Source organism: Phocoena phocoena, chromosome 8 (genome assembly GCF_963924675.1).
Source record: "Phocoena phocoena chromosome 8, mPhoPho1.1, whole genome shotgun sequence".
Lineage (NCBI taxonomy): Eukaryota > Metazoa > Chordata > Mammalia > Artiodactyla > Phocoenidae > Phocoena > Phocoena phocoena.
Window position 1 is genome coordinate 59425603 of NC_089226.1, and position 21471 is coordinate 59447073.

Consider the following 21471-nt stretch of genomic DNA (forward strand, 5'->3'; position numbering starts at 1 on the left):
TGGACTTGATTAACTACTTCCTTTCCCATATTAGGGAAGTTTTCAACTATAATCTCTTCAAATATTTTCTCAGTCCCTTTCTTTTTCTCTTCTTCTTCTGGGATGCCTATAATTCAAATGTTGGTGGTTTAATGTTGTCCCAGAGGTTTCTGAGACTGTCCTCAATTCTTTTCATTCTTTTTTCTTTATTCTGCTCTGCAGTAGTTATTTCCACTATTTTATCTTTCAGGTCACTTATCCGTTCTTCTGCCTCAGTTATTCTGCTATTGATCCCTTCTAGAGAATTTTAATTTCATTTATTGTGTTGTTCATCACTGTTTGTTTGCTCTTTAGTTCTTCTAGGTCCTTGTTAAATGTTTCTTGTATATTTTCTATTCTATTTCCAAGATTTTGGATCCTCTTTACTATCATTATTCTGAATTCTTTTTCAGGTAGACCGCCTATTCCCTCTTCATTGTTTGGTCTGGTGGGTGTTTACCTTGCTCCTTCATCTGCTGTGTGTTTCTCTGTCTTCTCATTTTGCTTATCTTACTGTTTCTGGGGTCTCCTTTTCGCAGGATGCAAGTTCGTAGTTTCCGTTGTTTTTGGTGTCTGTCCCCAGTGGCTAAGGTTGGTTCAGTGGGTTGTGTAGGCTTCCTGGTGGAGGGGACTAGTGCCTGTGTTCTGGTGGATGAGGCTGGATCTTGTCTTTCTGGTGGGCAGGTCCACATCTGGTGGTGTGTTTTGGGGTGTCTGTGGCCTTATTATTTTAGGTAGCCTCCCTGATGGGGCTGTGTTCCTGTCTTGCTAGTTGTTTGACGTAGGGTGTCCAGCACTGTAGCTTGCTGGTCATTGAGTGGAGCTGGGCCTTGGCGTTGAGACGGAGATCTCTGGGAGATTTTCGCCGTTTGATATTACGTGGAGCTGGGAGGTCTCTTGTGGACCAGTGTCCTGAACTTGGCTCTCCCACCTCAGAGGCAGAGCCCTGACGCCTGGCTGGAGCACCAAGAGCCTTTCATCCACACGGCTATACGAGGAGCAGCTCCTTGATGAGATGCAAAAACCACAGGCCAGCTGTGAACTCAGGAGTCTGCTTCCCAGTTCACCTGGTGGAAGCTGTGGGCTTTCCCTCCACAGAGTGCGCAGGCCCAGTGACTCCCAAATGGCTGCTTTTTTTTTTTTTTTAATTTATTTATGGCTGTGTTGAGTCTTCATTTCTGTGCGTGGGCTTTCTCTAGTTGTGGCAAGCGGGGGCCACTCTTCATCACGGTGCGCAGGCCTCTCACTATCGCAGCCTCTGTTGTGGAGCACAGGCTCAGGAATTGTGGCTCATGGGCCCAGTTGCTCCTCAGCATGTGGGATCTTCCCAGACCAGGGCTCGAACCCATGTCCCCTGCATTGGCAGGAAGATTCTGAATCACTGCGCCACCAGGGAAGCCCTAATGGCTGCTTTTTAAAGAACAAATAAATTTCCTAAAATAAAATGTATAAAAATTCCTTAATTGGGAGATTCAAAAAAAATTCCTTCTTTAGTCATCCATTTTGAGTGGATTTTGTAGTGAGAATTTAAACATGAAGAAGGAGACCTTTTATTTTACAAGTGGGAGAGGGATCTCAATCCTCAAGTGAGCTTTGAGAACCTGTATTAAAATGCATGGTACTCAATAAATTAGTCCCCTTTCTCCTGTGTTCATTCTGTTCTTCCCTACATAAAATACTTTCCTTCATCCATTAGAAGCTGATTCTAATTCAGTATGTTTATTCTCTTGTCCCTCTGAAGGCACCATTCTAATAATCTGGTGGCCTGCCCCTCACTTTAGGTTATATGTTTACCAGCCTTTACTGAGGGCATTCTGTGTACTATTAGGCATGGTGCTAGATGCCAGGAAATGTATCCTTTCGAGGCCTCAGATTGCCTAAAGACAAATAGGAAACATACATGCAGCAGTCACAGTATAATTTGATGTTGGCCTGACAGTAGCCACTCAGTAGATGTCTAACAAATTAATAAATTAATATAATGGAGATATGTCTAAAGTGAAGGAGCCACTGAGTCTATCTGGGAAAGTCAGGGAAGATTTCACAGAGAACAAGGACTTGAACTGAGATTTGACGAATAACTAGGAATTTGTCTGTGGACAAAAAAATATAGGGGAGTTATTCCAACCAGAGGTAACAGTACCCAAAAGCATAGGCCTGTGTTTTGGACTGACATTTATTTTCCAGGAAAAGACCTATCTGCTTCTGAAATTTTTTATTAAAGTTTGTATGATTTTTGAAATGTGATGTTTCCAAATTTTCAAGAATCACATTTAGTTGACCTAACTTATCAAATAACCCAAACTGACAGACTAATAAAAAACTACCTAATCTACATTTAAAAGTCGATAGGAAATTCCTTTTATAGCATTTCTCTTCAGTTTGTAATTTATTTGAATTATTTTTGTTCTACTGTTACTCTGAGAATTGTTATGTTATAATATATGCCTCTTTTAAAATAATCAAATTAAATAAGTGCACTTTTCCAGAGCTAGGCTACAGTGCTGTTTGATATTTAATTGTAAAAGTCTCATGTTCTGCTTCAGGAAAATAACAATGTTCTTTAAATTATTGTGCTTAATAGCCTATATGTTACTATTCCTTTATGTATTTTAACTATACTTTTAAGAGGTAAAGGAAAAGTGTTAAAAGTATGAACCAATGATTAAATTAGCCAGCATTTTAAAAAGAAGCAGTCACTAGCATTCCTTTGCTGGAATCAACCACTACTGATACCACCATTTTAAAAGGTAATGATCTTTACTAGATTCAGATTTATATTCATCTTTGATCTCCGGAGTGGCATTAGAACATTTCTCTATGTATTGTTTAGTACCCTGGGCTGTGTTTGCCTTGTATGGAATTCTCATTTGTCTAGAACTGTATTATAGGTAGCCATGTTTTTCCATGGCTTGATTTCAGAATTCATGAAAAAGATCAGTTTACTTGAATTTTAGTTATGTGTTATTATTCCCTGCCCAGAGGGTCCCAAAGTCACATCTCCCAGTCAGTGGTAATTGTGATCTGTTCTGATCATTGGGCACTCCTGAGTAATAGTAAACCCATAGGGAATGAGAAAAAAGCCCTATCTTTTTTTCTCCAGCTTTTAAGTACAGATAATACTCAGTAAAAAGGTACAGATTTGTATGGGCATGTTGACCATGCAGCCAACACACATTTTTAGACCCATTTACCAGTTCCTAAAATGTACCTCAGTAATAAAAATTAAATATCTCTATCAGTTGCCTCCTTTCTCTGTGCTCTATAAGTTCATTCTCTTTGAGATCCTTTCATTATATCTTCCGTCTTGTTTTTGCTTCATTATTTGGGCTATCAAGAACCTGGGAATTATTTGGACTTTTTTATTAACAGTAATGACAAAATTTTTTGTTTCAAGTAATTTTCTGTTGGGTCTTTAGCATTAGCAGTTACCATCTATTGGATGCTTATGTATATACCATAAGAGAATGTTTAAAATATGACCTCGTTTTGCCCTAAATAACCCCTATGAGATAGGTGGCATTTTCACCAATTTTTGGCTGTAACTAAGACACAGATTAACTAACAGCCCATGATCATGAAGCTAATAAATGGCATAGAGAGGATTAAAACTGTGTTTATCTGGCTTAAAAACCTGTACCTGGGCTCTTCAGAGTATACCTTTCTACCATACATCCTATAGATTACATTTGCATCTTCATCCAGGGTTTAACTTTTTAAACCCTGGCTTCTGAGGACAGATAATGTAAATGCCTAGATCCTTTTTCAAAATAAATATAATAGAGAGCTGGTTCCCTAATAGCCCAAAGAATGAATTGGTATAAAATGTAAATGTAAAGTTGGTTAGATTTGAATATGTTTCAATTCATTCATCATTATATAATCTAGCTTTAGCTGAAATGTCTGCATAGAGTAAAAGTTTTTCAACCTTGCCTACAGTCCCCCCAACAAAAATATTAAATTTTTAATCCAGTTTATCAAATTCTGCTTACCAATTTTGAGCTATATGTGACCTTGCAAAAGTCAGTTTGGGGTTTTTTTCTTTCTTTTTTAATATTTATTTACTTTTGGCTGCGTTGCGCATGCAGGGCACGCGGGATCTTTCCTTGCAGCGCACAGGCTTAGTTGCTCTGCAGCATGTGGGATCCTAGTTCCCCGACCAGGGATTGAACCCGCATCCCCTGCATTGGAAGATGGATTCTTAACCACTGGACCACCAGGGAAGTCCCACAAAAGTCAGTTTTTAAAGATCTTTCCACTCTAAAATTTTGCTTTTTGTATTAAAATCATCTTTGGATAATTCATATTTTAAAAAATTATTTTCTTTCCTAGTTATTTTACTAAAGATTTTTTTCATGGGTTCTTAAGAGTTTAGAGAAAGTTAAAATAGTTTAGTGGTTAAGAGCTCTAATTCTGGAATCGGAAGTTGTAACAATTGAATATCTGGCGCACACTGGAAATTTTATTTAACATCTCTGAGCCTTGATTTCCTTTTCTATAAAATGGCTGTGTGACCCATCTCATAAGATTGTTATAAAAGTTATGTGAAGCACTTTCCACAGTACCTTGCATAATAGTGGTTAACTATTACTCTTGTTTAGTTAGATTTTTCAGTTTGTTCTTTGTGAAATATGGTTATAGCATTTTAGGGCAAGAAGAAACCCTTAGTAATCATTTGATGTAGCACTCCTATCTCTGAGATGACACTAAAGCCCAGAAGAACGACAAAAGCTAGCTTGAGGTTTGGTGGTAAGTATAACTAAATTAAACCCAATATTTTTGAGGATGGATAGGTTGTGTCGCTGTTATTGTATTGTTTTATTTTTCTCTTTTCACTTCTATGCAATGATTCTTTAATCCCATTGAAACTGTTGAGTTGTTTCCATTTTGTCTGTGCAAGTGTTTTAGTGTCATAGTAGGTTGGCATAAATACTTTTTCTTCTTTGCTTAGCTTAGCTAGCTTGCTTTATACCCAAAATGGATCATGCTACAGTTAGAGATGAAGCTTTAATGTTCAGCAGTGTAAGACAAAAATCTGTGATCATTTACGGTTTTCATACCGTCCTCTTTGTCTCCTGCTAATCTTCTGTGACATGAGACATTGCTTCCCACAGTAGTAGAGCATGCCTCCTGTTTTGAGTGCTGGTAAAGTGAAGGCCCTCTGGTCTACCTACAAAATGGTAGTGATTTCAATAAGGATAACAATACTTTTCTCTCTGTTTTCTCTTGTGTTGTAGAGTCGACAGTTAGAATCAGAAACTGGGACCACAGAGGAGCACAGTTTAAACAAAGAGGCTCGGAAATGGGCCACACGTGTGGCACGGGAGCACAAAAATATTGTTCACCAACAACGGGTAAGTGTGATAGAGAATCTTAGGTTACGTCTAGCATTAAGCCAAATGTCAAACCAGTTTAAGGAGTTGAATTTTATTGATGTGGAAAATACCTGATAGATGTTTTTTCTATAATTTCTCAGCACTCAGAAGTATATTCTCAGCTATCTTCTAAACTTGAAAATTCCTTAAGCCCTCTAGCAGCAACACAGTAATTTATCTGTTTGCCATAGAATTGCTTAAGGAAGACTAGTGATTGTGTATTATAATCTTTTGGGCAGTGAAAGAGATGTGCATATGTTGAATTAGGCTTTTCATCTCCAAGACAGACTTTCTGAAGATGCCGTTGTAGATTCCATGAAAATGTATCTTCAAGACTACACTTTAGGGACTTCCCTGGTGGTCCAGTGGTAAGGAATCCTCCTTAACAATGCAGGGGACACGGGTTCAATCTCTGGTCATGGAACTAAGATCCCACATTCCACCGGGCAGCTAAGTCCATGCACCACAACTACCGAGCTTGCGTGCCTCAACTAGAAAGCCTGCATGCCACAAGGTACAGAGCCCATGTGCTCTGTTACCTGCACGTCACAACTACAGAGCCCTTGAGCCCTTGTGCCCTGGAGCCTGTGCACCACAACTAGAGAAGAGAAAACCCACACGCCACAACTAGAGAGAAGCCTGCACGCCACAATGAAAGATCCTGCATGCCTCAACGAAGATCCCACGTGCCACAACTAAGACCCAACGCAGCCAAAAGTAAATAAAATAAATAACTAAATAATAAATAAATCTTTAAAAAAGACGAAACTTTAAGTACAAAGAAATTATTTTAGATATAGTAAATTTTTTTCTATTTCCCATTTATTTATAACTTTATTTTTCTTTTTCTTTACCTTCATATCCAGCTTCTTAAGAGAATTATATGTGTTTAGTATCTGTATTTCCTAACCTCCTGCTTATTTTTTAGCTCATTACATTTGAGCTTTCCCTTCTTCCCCTTTCCCTGCACCAATTCATAGAGACTGGACATGCCAAAATTACCAATGATGTCTGTTACTAAATCCAAAATGGCCACTTTAATTTATCTTACTCAACCCGTTGGCAGTTGTATCACAATTGACAGTTCCCTTTGTCTTGAAATATTCTCTTCTGTAGTCATCCATGACTTAAACACTGTCATGGTTTTCCTTTTCCTCTCTAACATTCCTAGATTCTTTTAAAGGTTCTTCTTTCTTCATCTTACATTTACATTTTAAATTCCTTACGCTTACATACTAGGCTATCTTCTTTTCTTATTCTTTATTCTCATTATAGGCAATCTTTACTACTGCCTACCAACAAATAATAAATTACCATCTCCAACAATGGGCCTTTCTTCTGTGTATACATATATCCTCTAGCCTGCTTTGACATCTTCTTTTCACTGTCACATCTTTTCTCAGGCATCTCGAATTCAGTGTTCCACTTATCTAATGCTGCATAACAAGCCACCTCAAATTTAATGCCACAAAAAGAGAATCTTTTAAATTGTTTCTTACTACTCTGGGGATTGGATGGGCTCAGCTTGGCAGTTCTCATTTAGGAGGTGGGGGTGGGGGTCTGTCATGTAATTACAATCAGATAGTGGCTGGTGCTAGAGTTATCTCACAGGCTTCCCCACTGAAATATCTGGTGTTTGGACCAGGAAGACTTGAATAGCTGGGAACTGGAATAATTAGAGCACCTCGTGCATCTCTGTCTCTTTGTGGTCTCTCCATACAGCTTCTCCAACATAGTGGCTTCAGATTAGCTGTACTTCTTACATGGTAGCTGGTAGCACAGGGCTGCAAAGGTGTGAGCCCCAAGAGTGAGCCAAGTAGGAGCTATACCATCTTTTCTGATCTAGCCTCAGAAGTAACAAGATTTTAATTTGTGTCATGTTTTTATTAATTGAGGCAGTCACAAAGCCCTGTCCAGATTGAAGAAGAGAGGTCATAAAATATCAGTATTTCTTGGTGGGGAAATTGCAAGGTTCTAGAAGAACATGTGGAATGGGAAATATTGTAGTAGCTATTTTTTTGAAAAACACAATCTGCCACAGCCTAACTTCTGGCCATAACAGTTCACATGCCTCTTGCATGCAAAATATAACTCTCCTCTTCACCCAAAATACCCCAAAGCTCAGCATCAGACTCCAGCTTGAAATCTAGAATCTTGTCATCTAAATCAGATTCAAGGACAGATAAGGCTTTTGGGTACAGTTCCTCTAATACAGTTTATCTCAATCAAAAAATTTGTGAACTAGAAAGACAAGTTATCTGTCTACCACACATCTAATAAACAGTGATGAGATTAATTACTGCAGCTTTATACTTCAAAATATGAAGCACACAGAGAGATTTTTTCCATTAGAATGTCTGACTCTATTTGAAAGTAAATGTTCAGATGTTAAAAATAAATGTGTTTCCCCTCTCTGTTATCGAGGCATGTTGAGTCTTTCTTCTAGGAGGTAGAGACAGACAGATTTCAATGACTTTTCTAGTTCTTTATAGTGTGATCTCTGATGGGCTTTAATCTAGTAAGGTATAGTTTAAGCAATAAAATGAAAGTGAAAAATATTTGAAAAAGATTGTAGCTGAAAATTGTCCAAACTTAATAAAAACTGTAAACCCACAAATCCAAGGAGTTCAACAAACCCGAGGTAGGTAAAACACAAAGAAGCGTATATTCAGTTTGTTAAAAAACAGTAATACTCAATGGTGAGAGACTGAAAGCTTTTCCTCTAAGATCAGGAATAAGATAAGGATGCCCCCTTTCACTACTTCTATTCAGTATGGCACTAGAAGTTATAGCCACAGCAATTAGGCAAGAAAAAGAAACAAAAGACATCCAAATTGGAAAGGAAGAAGTAAAATTATCTCTGTTCACCAATGACAGGATCATTTATTTATTTATTTAGGCTGCTCTGGGTCTTCACTGCAGCATGCACTCTTCTCTAGTTGTGGCGCATGGGGTTTTCTAGTTGCGGCATGTGGGCTTAGTTGCAGTATGTGGGATCTTAGTTCCCCAACCAGAGATCGAACCTGGGCCCCCTGCATTGGGTGTATGGAGTCTTAACCACTGGACCACCAGGGAAGTCATAACATGATCTTATATGTAGAAAATCCTAAAGATTTCACACACATACACACAGTCACACACACACACACACACACACACCTGTTAGAACTAATAAACTCAGCAAAGTTGCAGGAAACAAAATTAACTCACAGAAGTCAGTTGCATTTCTACACCATATAATATATATTATACAATGAATAATTAGAAAAGGAGATTAACACAACATTGTAAATCAACTATATTTCAGTAAGATAAATTTAAAAACAAAAACATAAAAAAGAAAGAAAAGGAAATTAAGAAAACAGTTCCATTTACACTTCCATCAAAAAGAATAAAATACTTAGGAATAAACTTAACCAAAGAGGCAAAATACTTCTACACTAAAAAGTATAAAACACTGATGAAAGGAATTTAAAAAGACATAAATAAGTGGAAAGACATCCTCCTTTCACAGAATGGAAGATAGTGTTAAGATGACATACCATCCCAAATGATCTACAGATTCAATGCAATCCCTATGAAAATCTCAACAGTATTTATTGCAGAAATAGGAAAACCTACCATAAAATTCATATGGAATCTCAAGGGACTCCAAGTACCCAAAACAGTCTTGAAAAAATAACAAAGTTGGAGGACTCATACTTTCAAACTTCAAAACTTATTACAAAACTGCAGTATTCAAGACATTGTAGTACTAGCGTAAGAACATACAGACCAATGGAATAGAAGTCTCAATATTTTTAAAATACCATTTATCTCCAAGTTAGTCCATATATAGAATGAAATCCAAGTCAAACACCCAGCAGGGTTTTTTTGTAGAAATTGACAAAATGCTTCTAAAACATACATGGAAATGCAAATGATCTGGTATAGCCAAAGAAATTTTGAAAAATAGGGATAGAGTTAGAGGGCTTACTCTACTTGATTTCAAGACACAAAACTGCAGTAATCAAGATGTTACTGTATTGGTGTAAGAATAGACTTACAGATAAATGGAACAAAGTGAAGAGTCTAGAAATAGGCACACACATATATGGTCAACTGGTTTTTAACAAAAATGTAACAAACTTGTAAAAATGCTAAATAAAATTTAATAAAAATAAATCCAACTGTGTTTTAAGCACATGACTAGGGTACAAGGACGATTCAACATTAGAAAATATATCAGTATAATAAAATGTGTTTACAGAATAAAGATGAAAAATTATATAATTATTGTCATAGTTGCCAATAAAGCACATAATAAAATGCTGTATGCCTTAGTGATTAAAAAGTAAAATGAAATTCCCAACCAGCTGGATTAAGACTTTTTCACTCTGACAGGGATAGCTTCCTGAAACTTAGAGCAAACATTATACCTGATGGTTGTATTAGTTTTCTATAGCTGCCATAACAAATTACCACAAACTTAGTGGCTTAAAACAATAGAAGTTTATTGTCTTACACTTCTATACATTAGAAGTCTGGGTGGGCTTGGCTGGTTTTTCTGCTCTAGCTCTAACAAGACCAAAATCAAGGTGTCCACTGGGCTGGCGTCTGGGGGAGAATCCACTTCCAAGCTCATTGTTCAAGCTGTTGTCAGAATCTAGTTCCTTATAACTGTAGGGCTGATAACAGTTCTTTAAACTGTAACAGCTAGGGGCTACTCTTAGCTCCTAGAGGGCACTCTCTCTGGTCCTTGCACATGGGCTCCTACATCAGAGTCAGCAGCAGTGCATTGCATCCTTCTCATGCTTGGAATCTCTCTGACTTCTCTTTTGGCCTGTCTCTCATCTCACTCCAGCCAGAGAAAGTTCTCTGCCTGTGAGGAGTCATGTGATGAGACTGGACTCGCTCAGATAATCCAGATGTTAATCTGTGTTAAGGTCTATAACTCTAATATATCAGTAAATTATGTCTTACTTATACACATTGCCAGGGATTAGAGTGTGGACATCTTTGGAGACCATTCTACCTACCACAATGATAAAATAAGAAAACAGTACCTGTGATCACCACTTAATCAATGCTCTTAATGAAAGAAAGATAAGGTGTTTAAATATTTGGAAGAGGTACATCTGTCATTACTTATAGATGAGGTGATTGTGTACCCCCCCAAATATAAGAGACCCAGCTGTCAAACTATCAGACGTAGTTAAGAGTTCAGTAAAGTCAATAGAAACAAGACTACATACAAAAATCATTAGTTTTCACATTAGCTAGAAATAATAATCAATTGCAAAATGCCGTTGGAAAAAAATTATTCACCACAGCAATAAAATACTGATAAATCAACCAGTGTCATGGTTGTAAGAAGAAAGACTTTTTTTTTTATCAAAGAAGACATGGGTAATTGGAGAGATTCAAATATTGTAGATTTTTTTTTTACTTTTAAATTCTTTTTTTATTGATGTATAGTTGATTTATAATATTATGTGTTTCAGATGTACAACATAGTGATTCACAATTTTTAAAGATTATACTCCATTTGTTATAAAATATTGGATGTATTCCCTGTGCTGTACAATACATCCCTGTAGCTTTTTGACTTTATGCATGTCTGTACCTCTTAATCCCGTACCCCTGTTTTGCCCCTGCCCCTTCTCTCTCCCCACTGGTAACCACTAGTTTGTTCTTTATATCTGTGAGTCTGTTTCTTTTTTGTTATTTTCATTAGTTTGTTTTATATTTTAGATTCCACATATAAGTGATAACATACAGTATTTGTCTTTCTCTGACTTTTTTTATGTGGTTTTTCAATTAAATTTATTTGTAATTTCAGTGAAATCCCAATGAAACTTAAAAAATATTTTTAGAGAAACTTCACAGTCTGATCCTAAAATGTATCTGAATTTTTCTTCATGTACAAGAATAGCCAGTAACAACAATAATGAGACACTTGTGCCTTAACACATACTGAAAGATGCAGTAATGATTATAGTAATTAAAACTGTAGTATCATACAAGAGTTAACAAATATATCCAAAAAAAAGATCTGTGTATGTATGGACCTTTAGCTATTGATTCAAACAAACCACCCTAAAAAGTCAGTTTCGGGCAGACAGGGAATTTTAATGGTGAACAGCATATTTTTTACATGTATATATTTATTTATTTATGGCTGTATTGGGTGTTCATTGCTGCCTGTGGGCTTTATCTAGTTGCGGCGAGCAGGGGCTACTCTTCTTAGTGGTATGCGGGCTTCTCATTGCGGTGGCTTCTCTTGTTGTGGAGCACGGGCTTCACTAGTTGCGGCACGTGGGTTCAGTAGTTTTGGCTCACGGGCTGTAGAACCCAGGCTCAGTAGTTGTGGCGCATGGGCTTAGTTGCTCCTTGGCATGTGGGATCTTCCTGGACCAGGGCTTGAACCTGTGTCCCCTGCATTGGCAGGCGGGTTCTTAACCACTGCACCACCAGGGAAGCCCTGAACAGCATATTAAGGCTACCAAGGAATTATTGTAAGTTTTGATAACAGTATTGTGGTTGTACTTTTTTTAAGTTCATGTTTTTAGAGACTTTCACTAAAACATATAGGAATGAAATGACAGGATGTCTGGAATTAGCTTTAAAATGCTTTAGCACAAGAAAAATAAAGGATAGTAGGTAAAGCAAATGTGGAAAAGTCTCATTAACTGTTGAATCTTAGTGATCAATATATAGGAGTTCATCATACTAGTCTCTTTACTTTTGAGTATATTTGAAATATTTCATAATAAAAAGCATGTTGGACTTCCCTGGTGGTGCAGTGGTTAAGAATCCGCCTGCCAGTGCAGAGAACACGGGTTTGAGCCCTGGTCCAGGAATATCCCACATGCCGTGGAGCAACTAAGCCCATTCTCCACAACTACTGAGCCTGTGCTCTAGAGCCTGCAAGCCACAACTACTGAGCCCATGTGCTGAAACTACTGAAGCCCGTGCACCACAAGGAAGAGTAGCCCCCGCTTGCCACAACTAGAGGAAGCCTGCGTGCAGCAGCGAAGACCCAATGCAGCAAAAAATAAATATTAAATTACTTTAAAAAAAAACTTATAAAAAAAAAAAAAAACTTATAAAAAAATAAGTAAATCAAAAACATGTTAATGGTATTTCAAATCTTTGGGGAGAGGATTTATTCAGTAAATCGCATTAAAGCAATTGTCTGTGTATTGGGGAAAAAATATGCGGTTAGATTTCTCCCTTCTGCCATATACAAGGTAAATTTCAAAAGAATTAAAGAGCTAAATGCTAGACACAAGACTACTAAAAACTAAAAAACATATAGAATATTTTTGGCATATTACCAGTGGCTTCTTAAGTAAGACACAAAACCCAGAACCCATAAAGTAAGATGCTTGATAAATATGACTACATAAAAAATTTCTGTAAAACAAAAGAACTTTTAAAAGTTAAGAGAAAGGGGGCTTCCCTGGTGGCGCAGTGGTTGGGAGTCCACCTGCCGGTGCAGGGGACGCAGGTTCGTGCCCCGGTCCGGGAAGATCCCACATGCCGCAGAGCGGCTGGGTCCGTGGGCCATGGCCGCTGGGCCTGCGCATCCGGAGCCTGTGCTCTGCAGTGGGAGAGGCCACAACGGTGAGAGGCCCACGTACTGCAAAAAAAAAAAAAAAAAAGTTAAGAGAAAGGGAATAGAATGGGAGGAAATATTTGTGACATAAATAACAGAAAAACAACTAATATCTGGAAGGAAATAATATTTAAGTTAAGAAAAAGACAAAAGAGTAGAAAAATGGTTAGAGGATATGAACTGCCTATTTATAAAAGTAGAAATAGAGATGACCAGCAACATATGAAATGATATTCTATTACAGAGAAATGAAAATTGAAACAATAAGATAATTTTTATAAAATTTCAAAGATTGACAATATCCAGTGTTGGTGAAATGTAGAGAAACGTGCTCTTACACACTACTAGAAGAGTAGGTACAGCCTTTTGTGAGCAATTTGGCAATGTCTATAAAAATGTACAGTTTCCACTTCTGTGTTTTTACCTTAGATAAATATTCCTGTATGTGTTCAAAGAATCATTGACTAGGTTGTTTGTACAGTACTGTTTATAGTATTGAGAAATTTGAAAACTCAGATAGCAATAAAGTAAGAGTAAACAAAATATGGTATGGTTGAACTATGGAATCTGTGGATTAATTAGAGAATGAAGTCAATCAGTTTGTACAAACACAAAAAGGTTTCTTAGACACATTGAAGGGAAGGTAGATCTCATTTTATTATTTTTCAAACAAAACTGTACAAAGCATGTAAGGAAATACATAAGAGATGACTTGATAAAATACAAATAAATTGATGGGACAGTCTTTATCTTGGGGTGGGGAGCACATGGTGGGATATGAAGATACAACAGACTTTTTACCATTTTGTATTAGTTGTTATTTAGAAACAATGCTTTATATTCATGTAATTTTTTAAAAATTAAAGGTATACATATCAAAACATGCAATTCAAATGAGGTTTATAGATAGTGCCAGTGTCAATTTTCTGGGTTTTATATTGTACTATAGTTAGATAAGTTGTTACCCTTGGGGGAAGCTGGGTGAAGGGACTCTACTACTTTTGCAACTTCCTGTAAATCTATAATTATTTCAGAAGTTTTTTGTTTAACATCTGTATTGGAGTGTAATTGCTTTACAATGGTGTGTTAGTTTCTGCTGTATAACAAAATGAATCAGCTATACATATACATATATCCCCATATCTCCTCCCTGTTGCGTCTCTGTCCCACCCCTCTAGGTGGTCACAAAGCACCGAGCTGATTTCCCTGTGCTATGCAGCTGCTTCCCACTAGCTATCTATTTTATATTTGGTAGTATATATATGTCCATGCCACTCTCTCACTTCGTCCCAGCTTACCCTTCCCCCTCCCCGTGTCCTCAAGTCCATTCTCTACGGCTGCGTCTTTATTCCTGTCCTGCCCCTAGGTTCTTCAGACCTTTTTTTTTTTTTTTTTTTAGATTCCATATATATGTGTTAGCGTATGGTATTAGTTTTTCCTTTCTGACTTAACTTCACTCTGTATGACAGTCTCTAGGTCCATCCACCTCACTACAAATAACTCAGTTTTCAGAGGTTTTTAAATTATCAAATAAATAAATGAAAACAAAGGTTAAAAAGGGAATCATGGTCACTTGTCACTAAAGTCTTTAAAATTATCTAGCTACTCTAATCACTTTAAGAAAAAAAAAGAGAAAAATAGAAAGCAATCATCATTTTCCTATTTTCTTTAATAGGTTCTAGATGATCTGGAATGTCATGGAGTTGCAGTTTCAGAACAAGGCCGAACAGAGTTGGAACAGAAAATAGATGAAGCTAGAGAAAATATTCGTAAAGCAGAGGTGAGGTGGCAGCTAATTGTGGCATTTTGCCCAGCTCCAGCAATGTCACAGCCGTGATGTGGACCTTTAGAATTCAGTTTCTATACACTGATTAATTTGAAGATTGATTCACCATCTGTGTCCAGAGTATTCTTTGTGAGTGCCTGTTTCATACAAGGTAGTACACATAACAAAAAGACACTGAACCCATTATGAAGAGTTTACAATCATGAAACATCAAATAACGAAAGAATTAAGTTACAATAAAGATATTAATTTTAAAGTTTTCACAAGTTACATAATAAATCAGCCAGCATAGTATAGAAATTGATACATATAAGTTCAGTGCCTAGAAAAGTCTCCCCCCGTATGAAAGGTTCACTGGATCCAGCGGCATAAGCTGACTTTTTAAGAATAGAGAAGAGTTGGTTAAGCAGACAAGGCAAGAGTTACAGCAGTGGATTTTAATCTTTTGTGGAGTCATGGGACCCTTTGAGGATCATATGAGAGTGTGAAACCCTCTCTACCACAAAAAAATGTACGTTTTATTTATAGTATTCAGAAGTTCATGTACCCTAGGCTAATATTCTGTGACCTAGAGGGGGAGAAGTTGAGATGGAAAGAAAAGTTATTTGCAAAGGAGGAAGATATAAGATGTAGTTTGGCAGTTGGATTTGATTAGCATGGAGGATTTTTGTAAAGAAATGTGGTAGAAAGTAAGGAAAGTCATTATGGTTAAGAGCAGTTCATGAAGGACCTGTGCACGCTTGTATTTAGTTATCTATCCAGTGCAACATAGTGAAGGGACGTGGAAGTAGACATTAAAAATAACACTGCGGGGCTTCCCTGGTGGCGCAGTGGTTGAGAGTCCGCCTGCCGATGCAGGGGACACGAGTTCGTGCCCGGTCCGGGAAGATCCCACATGCCTCGGAGCGGCTGGGCCTGTGAGCCATGGCTGCTGAGTCTGCGCTTCCAGAGCCTGTGCTCCACAACGGGCGAGGCCACAACAGTGGCCTTTTTTGCATACCGCAAAAAAAAAACCACAAAAAAAACACTGTGACTGTCCAGCCTTCAACGAGAATATGTTCTTGTTAGGAAGGCTTAAAGAATGCCCAAGATAACTAAGACTGTAAAGCATAAGTGCCAAGGAGTGGTCCACACGAGTAAACTTAACCCTTAAGGAGCCCAAAGGACACAGAGGTCACTGTGGGAGTTGTTAGGACAGGTAACACAAAGAGATAGGACTTAAGATGGATATTGACAGATGAAAAAGGGATAGCACAGACTTATGCCATGCAACCTCAAGAGGCAGAACTTGAACTGAAAGAGGGTAGGAAGGAGGCAGATTTGAGCTTGCTACTGGGAAATACTTTCTAACAGATCTGCCCAATGGCAAAATAAGCTGCCCTAAGATACAGTGCAGCACTATAAGTGTATAAGAAGACTCTATACAAGAAATTCTTGTATTGGGTTGAGCATTAATCTAAGCTAGTGATTTTCAAATACGCTCTCAGATCTCTAGAGGTTTTGAGGCAGTATTTCAGTGATGGGGGCGGGGCAAGGAGTGGGGGTTGGTAGTAAGTGGAGAGGCAGCATCAGCAAAGACAGGGAATATGAGCATGTTTCTGGCACAGCCCCATGGAAGTGATCTGAACCAGAAGAGGCTTGCTATCTTGCTATCTGCCTGGTCTAGAGAAGCCCCAGTAACCCCAGCTCGCCTTCATTCCTGGCACATGATCCACAGCCTCCATAGTGAAGAGAGCAGAGTGAACAATAACTAGCCATTTTCCTCAATGAACTCAGGGTCATGGCTAAACCGCTGCCCTAGGGTTCTGGCCAAGCACGTTGGCAGGCTCTTGCCTAGTTTGAGAAACGTTGGCTTGTGTAGAAGAACTTTTCTTGTTCGTTTCTCCAGACTCTGCGTGAAGCCAGTTTCAGAGCCTTGACAGAACAGGACAAGTCTCAGAAGTTTTCTGAAGGGTGTGTTCTCTCTTGTATTTTCCATTTCCAGACTTCATCCATGGTGTCACTGTCTGGTACGCTACCTCCACCATGCCCTTCAGTAGTAGCAGTAGTCTGCATTTAGGCTGAATGACTTGTTATTTCCATGAATGTGCTAAAATGCCTTCTGTTTGTTAGCTTAAAGCTAAAAATATGAAGTGAGAGTCCCACAACAGAATGTCTCATCTCTCCTAATACTAGTATTTAAGTCTCCAGTCTCAAAGGTAATTTTCTTACCAAAAATATGCAATATGCTAAAAACCGTGATGCCAGATCAATTATCTCAGTTTTGAATATCTGTGAAATAGTTTATCCTGCTGCTATCTTAAAGCAATCTCTTACTTGATTTCCACTTATCAGTTACAAAAAATAACCCGGCTAAAATTAGATGGAAAATATGAGTGTAGTATTAGAGTATTATTTACAAGATTGTCATAGTGAAATTTTTGCATAGACTAGACCACAAGAGCCTTCAGAGGAATTGACAGTAATGGTTTCAATAGATTCTCTTTTTCTTTTTTCTGCCTGTGTATCATTTGTATTGGATTTTCTCTTTCCATTCAATAGTTATTATAAATACTTCCACAAAAGAGAGTAAACTAGTTAAAATTCCATTATGTCCTTTATGTTTCGTTTTTAACTCCTGCAACATGAATGCTACCCTCCCTTGTTGATTAATCTGCTTTATCCAGTATTTTCTATAATGTGTTTCCATTCAGTGTTGCTAATTAGAATAGAAACCTTTGTGGCACTCAGTAATAGATTAAAGAAATTTTTCCAGTCCTAAGAAATTGAAAATGTAAATGGCCTGTGCTTTTCCAAAGAATAGGAATAGTATACTGTTTCCAAAGAATAGTATAATAGAGGTTATACAGTGATTAATTAATTATTGGCTGGTTAATTTGGGAACAGACTCACTAATTCATTAGGTTAACAAACACTTAATGAGTATCTGCTGCGTGCCAGATACTGATGAATATACTAGATATACATTGATGAACAACCTATTGTTATATTGTTATGATCTCTACGACTATCACAAGAATATTTGTACTAGCTGTGCTACTCTTTGCAGCCCCTGACTAATTTAAGAATTGGATTGAGGCAATAACTGCTTAAATTAAACTTTAATAACAATTTTCTTAACCTGGTATTTAGGTATTTGAATTTTTTGAAATGCCTTTTGTCATACGAATACACATATATTCTTGATCTGACATATCATACCTATTTTTAAGGTAGCTTGCCAAGAAACCAAGAGTTTTAAATGCCCTTTTTGGAAGCTGTACATGACTTATGTTTCAGGATACAATTATTTTTTTGTGTGTTTAAATTGTACCTTTATCTGGGTTGAGGGCAGTTTTTTCTCTTTTTCAACAATGAAATGTTTAACACAAAGAGGAGGAAGTTAATGTAAGAAGTCAAAGATACCCAGAAATTTTTAATGATATTTTATACATGTTAGGTATTAAGGTCTGCAGGAGGAACTATAAACTATATGACTCTTTCTCCAAGATATTAAGTAAATTTTATGATCTGAATTGAATGTTCATTTGAAAGCCAAAATACATGGTATCAAATGAATTAACAAAACCAAAACTAAAATCACTTCTTGTCTATATAAACACATTTTAATAGATACCATTTTTTAAAATTATCATCTCATAAGTTTCTCTTGTACATGAGGAATTCAAAATTACAATGTCACTGTTGTACTCAATGACTCAAAAATGGTAAGACCCTTGCCATAATGCTATAAGAGAAGTCGAAAAACCTCAGCTGCATAAAATGTGAGGCCTCATTACTACAAGGTTAATGAAATGCTAAGGGTGACCCTGCTATAAAAACAAAATTTCCAATCATATTATATGCAAATTTATATTACCTCCAGACTTGTTATTGTGGGGTTTCACTGTACTCTTATAATGTAGTATATTAGTAGACCTCTTAACTAACCACTTTCTTCAATTTTTATTGTGAAAATTTTCAAACATACAAAACAGATGAAGAATAAATATATATTTTCCAATATGCTAAATTCAACTATTAATATTTTGCAATATTAAATTTATGTGTTTATTTCTATACTATAAAGTGGAAGTTAAGTTTAAAGGTCTGACTATAGTCTATATTTTAGGCAAGAATACTTTATAGGGCTTCCCTGGTGGCGCAGTGGTTGGGAGGCCGCCTGCCGATGCAGGGGACACGGGTTCGTGCCCCGGTCCGGGAAGATCCCACATGCCACGGAGCGGCTGGGCCCGTGAGCCATGGCCGCTGAGCCTGCGCGTCCGGAGCCTGTGCTCCGCAACGGGAGAGGCCACGACAGTGAGAGGCCCGTGTACCACAAAAAAAAAAAAAAAAAAAAAAAAGAATACTTTATAAATGATGCTGTGTTTTTCATCACAGTATGCTTTTATCAAGTTTTCTCATTACTGATGCTAAGAATAGTCACTTTCAATTCAGGTGGCACTACCAAATCTTTCTACTGTTAAAGTTCTTTTTTCTTTTTCCATTGCAATTAACAAGTACTAGTCACCTCCAGGGACAGCAAATGAGTATTTTTCTCCCTTTCTTAAGTATTATTACTATGTCATGGAATTTTAAAAATCAACTTTATTAAGGCATAGTATACATAAAATAAAATGTAGCCATTTCAAGTAAACACTTTAATGTGCTTTGATAAATGCGCACCCCTAAGTATCCACTGCCACAATCAAGATATAAAATATTTCTGTCACCCCAAAAGGTTCTTTTGTGGCCAGGCAACAGCTGATCTGCTTTCTGTCGTATAGGTTAGTTCAACTCCAACAACATGAATAATAGATCACTTGATATTGTCCTATACATCGCATATAAAGATGACCCCACACACTTTTATCCAGCCTTATTTTTTATCATAATCTCAGTTTGATGAGTTATTATGTATTCAAGTTCACTAATCTTTTCTTCTGTAGTGTATAACCTGCTATTAAGGCTATCCTGTGAATTGTGATTTCAGATATTACATTTTTAGCTCTATGAATTATATTTGGTTCTTTATATCTTCCAGTTCACTCCCATTTATCTTCATGTTGTCCTTTAAATCCTTAAGTATGTTTATGATAATGACTTTAAAGTCCTCATCTACTCATTCCGTCATATCTGTGATTTCTGGCTCTCTTTCTATTGACTGATGTTTCATTTGGTTATGGCTCATATTTTTCTGCTATTCAAATACTTAGTACTATTTTTTACTGAATACTAGGAATTGTGACTGTTTGGCTGTTGAGTTTCTGGATTCTCTTTTCTTATTTTAAAGCCTGTTGAGTTTCGTTTGGGCAGCCAGCTCAGTTTGATCTGTTCAAGGCCTGTTTTTAAGCTTTGGGTTGGTTTAGAGTAGCCTTTCCAGTAGGGCTAATTTAGCCTTATTACTGATGGATTTCCTTTCTGCAGTTTCTTCTTTTGCCATGAGTATCCAACAAGGTCTCTGGTCTCTCATCTCTGGCTGGATGGAACTGCAACATCTTTCAGCCCTATACAATCTCTGGGAGTTTTTCAGTTCACAGCTCCACGGTAGATGTTCTTTCCCCAGTACTTATTCTTTACAAAGTCTCCTCATGGAGTCCCACCTTATGTATTTCGATTTATTATAGATTTTTATTCATTTAATCTATTTTCAGTATTCAGTTGTCCTTCTTTAAGCCCAATATTGTCTAAATTTGGCCATTGAGAGTCCATTTAAGCTGACTTCTGTGTCCTTTTGACATTACTCCCGCTAGTCTTTGAACATTTTTTGCTTTCTAGCACAACAAGCTATCTTAGGCTCACCTTGTATTTTCCCTGCCCAGACTTAGAATTAGCCTTTTCTCCAAGAAGCTCTGCTTTCTTTTAATATAGAATAGTATTTAGACACCAAAATCTAGGCTGTGAAGGTGCTTATTGTTATGGGTGTCATTTATTTCTTGGCCCTTCCTTTGTTGTTGGAGCTAGGAATTTTTTTTAAAATCATGAGTTCATATTGTTATTTTCAATCCAAATTTAAAATTGGAGGGCTTCCCTGGTGGCGCAGTGGTTGAGAGTCCGTCTGCCGATGCAGGGGACGCAGGTTCGTGCCCCGGTCTGGGAAGATCCCACATGCTGCGGAGCGGCTGGGCCCGTGAGCCATGGCCGCTGAGCCTGCGCGTCCGGAGCCTGTGCTCCGCAATGGGAGAGGTCACAACAGTGAGAGGCCCATGTACTGCAAAAAAAAAAAAATCTAAGTTTGCAAATACCATGTTCCTCAATTGTTTGGTAAAGTGCTGATAAGAATAAATCTTATGAAAACTATATTACTTGGATTTGAGAAAACAGAATATACTTCTCTCTCTCTGTCTCTCTCTGTTTTCTTTGCTTCAGCAATTAAATGATTTACATTTATAATTTCCAAGAAGAGGTTTGTTGGTTCACTTATTTTTCAAAAACATTTCATTGCTTATATTAGTTTAAAATGCATACTAGAATGGTGCTGAGACAACTGGATATCCACATGCAGAAGAATGAAGTTGGACCCCTACTTCACACCATATAAAAAAATAAACTCAACTCAAAATGATCAAACACCCAAATATAACAGCTAAAGCTATAAAACTATTTTAAGAAACATAGGGATAAATCTTTGTGACCTTGGATTAATTTCTTAGATAAGACACCAAAAGCCCAAGCAATAAAAGAAAAAAATAGGTAAATTGGACTTAATCAAA

General features: G+C 37.3%; 1 protein-coding gene across 1 annotated transcript in view; it reads left to right on the plus strand.

The window, feature by feature from the left end:
• Positions 1–21471, plus strand: part of FCHSD2 (FCH and double SH3 domains 2) — a 301858-nt gene that overhangs the window by 244390 nt on the left and 35997 nt on the right. Inside the window, exons 11-12 of the mRNA XM_065882104.1 lie at positions 5256–5372; positions 14669–14773. Coding sequence (XP_065738176.1) covers positions 5256–5372; positions 14669–14773 — 222 coding nt within the window. The remainder of the gene's footprint in view (positions 1–5255; positions 5373–14668; positions 14774–21471) is intronic.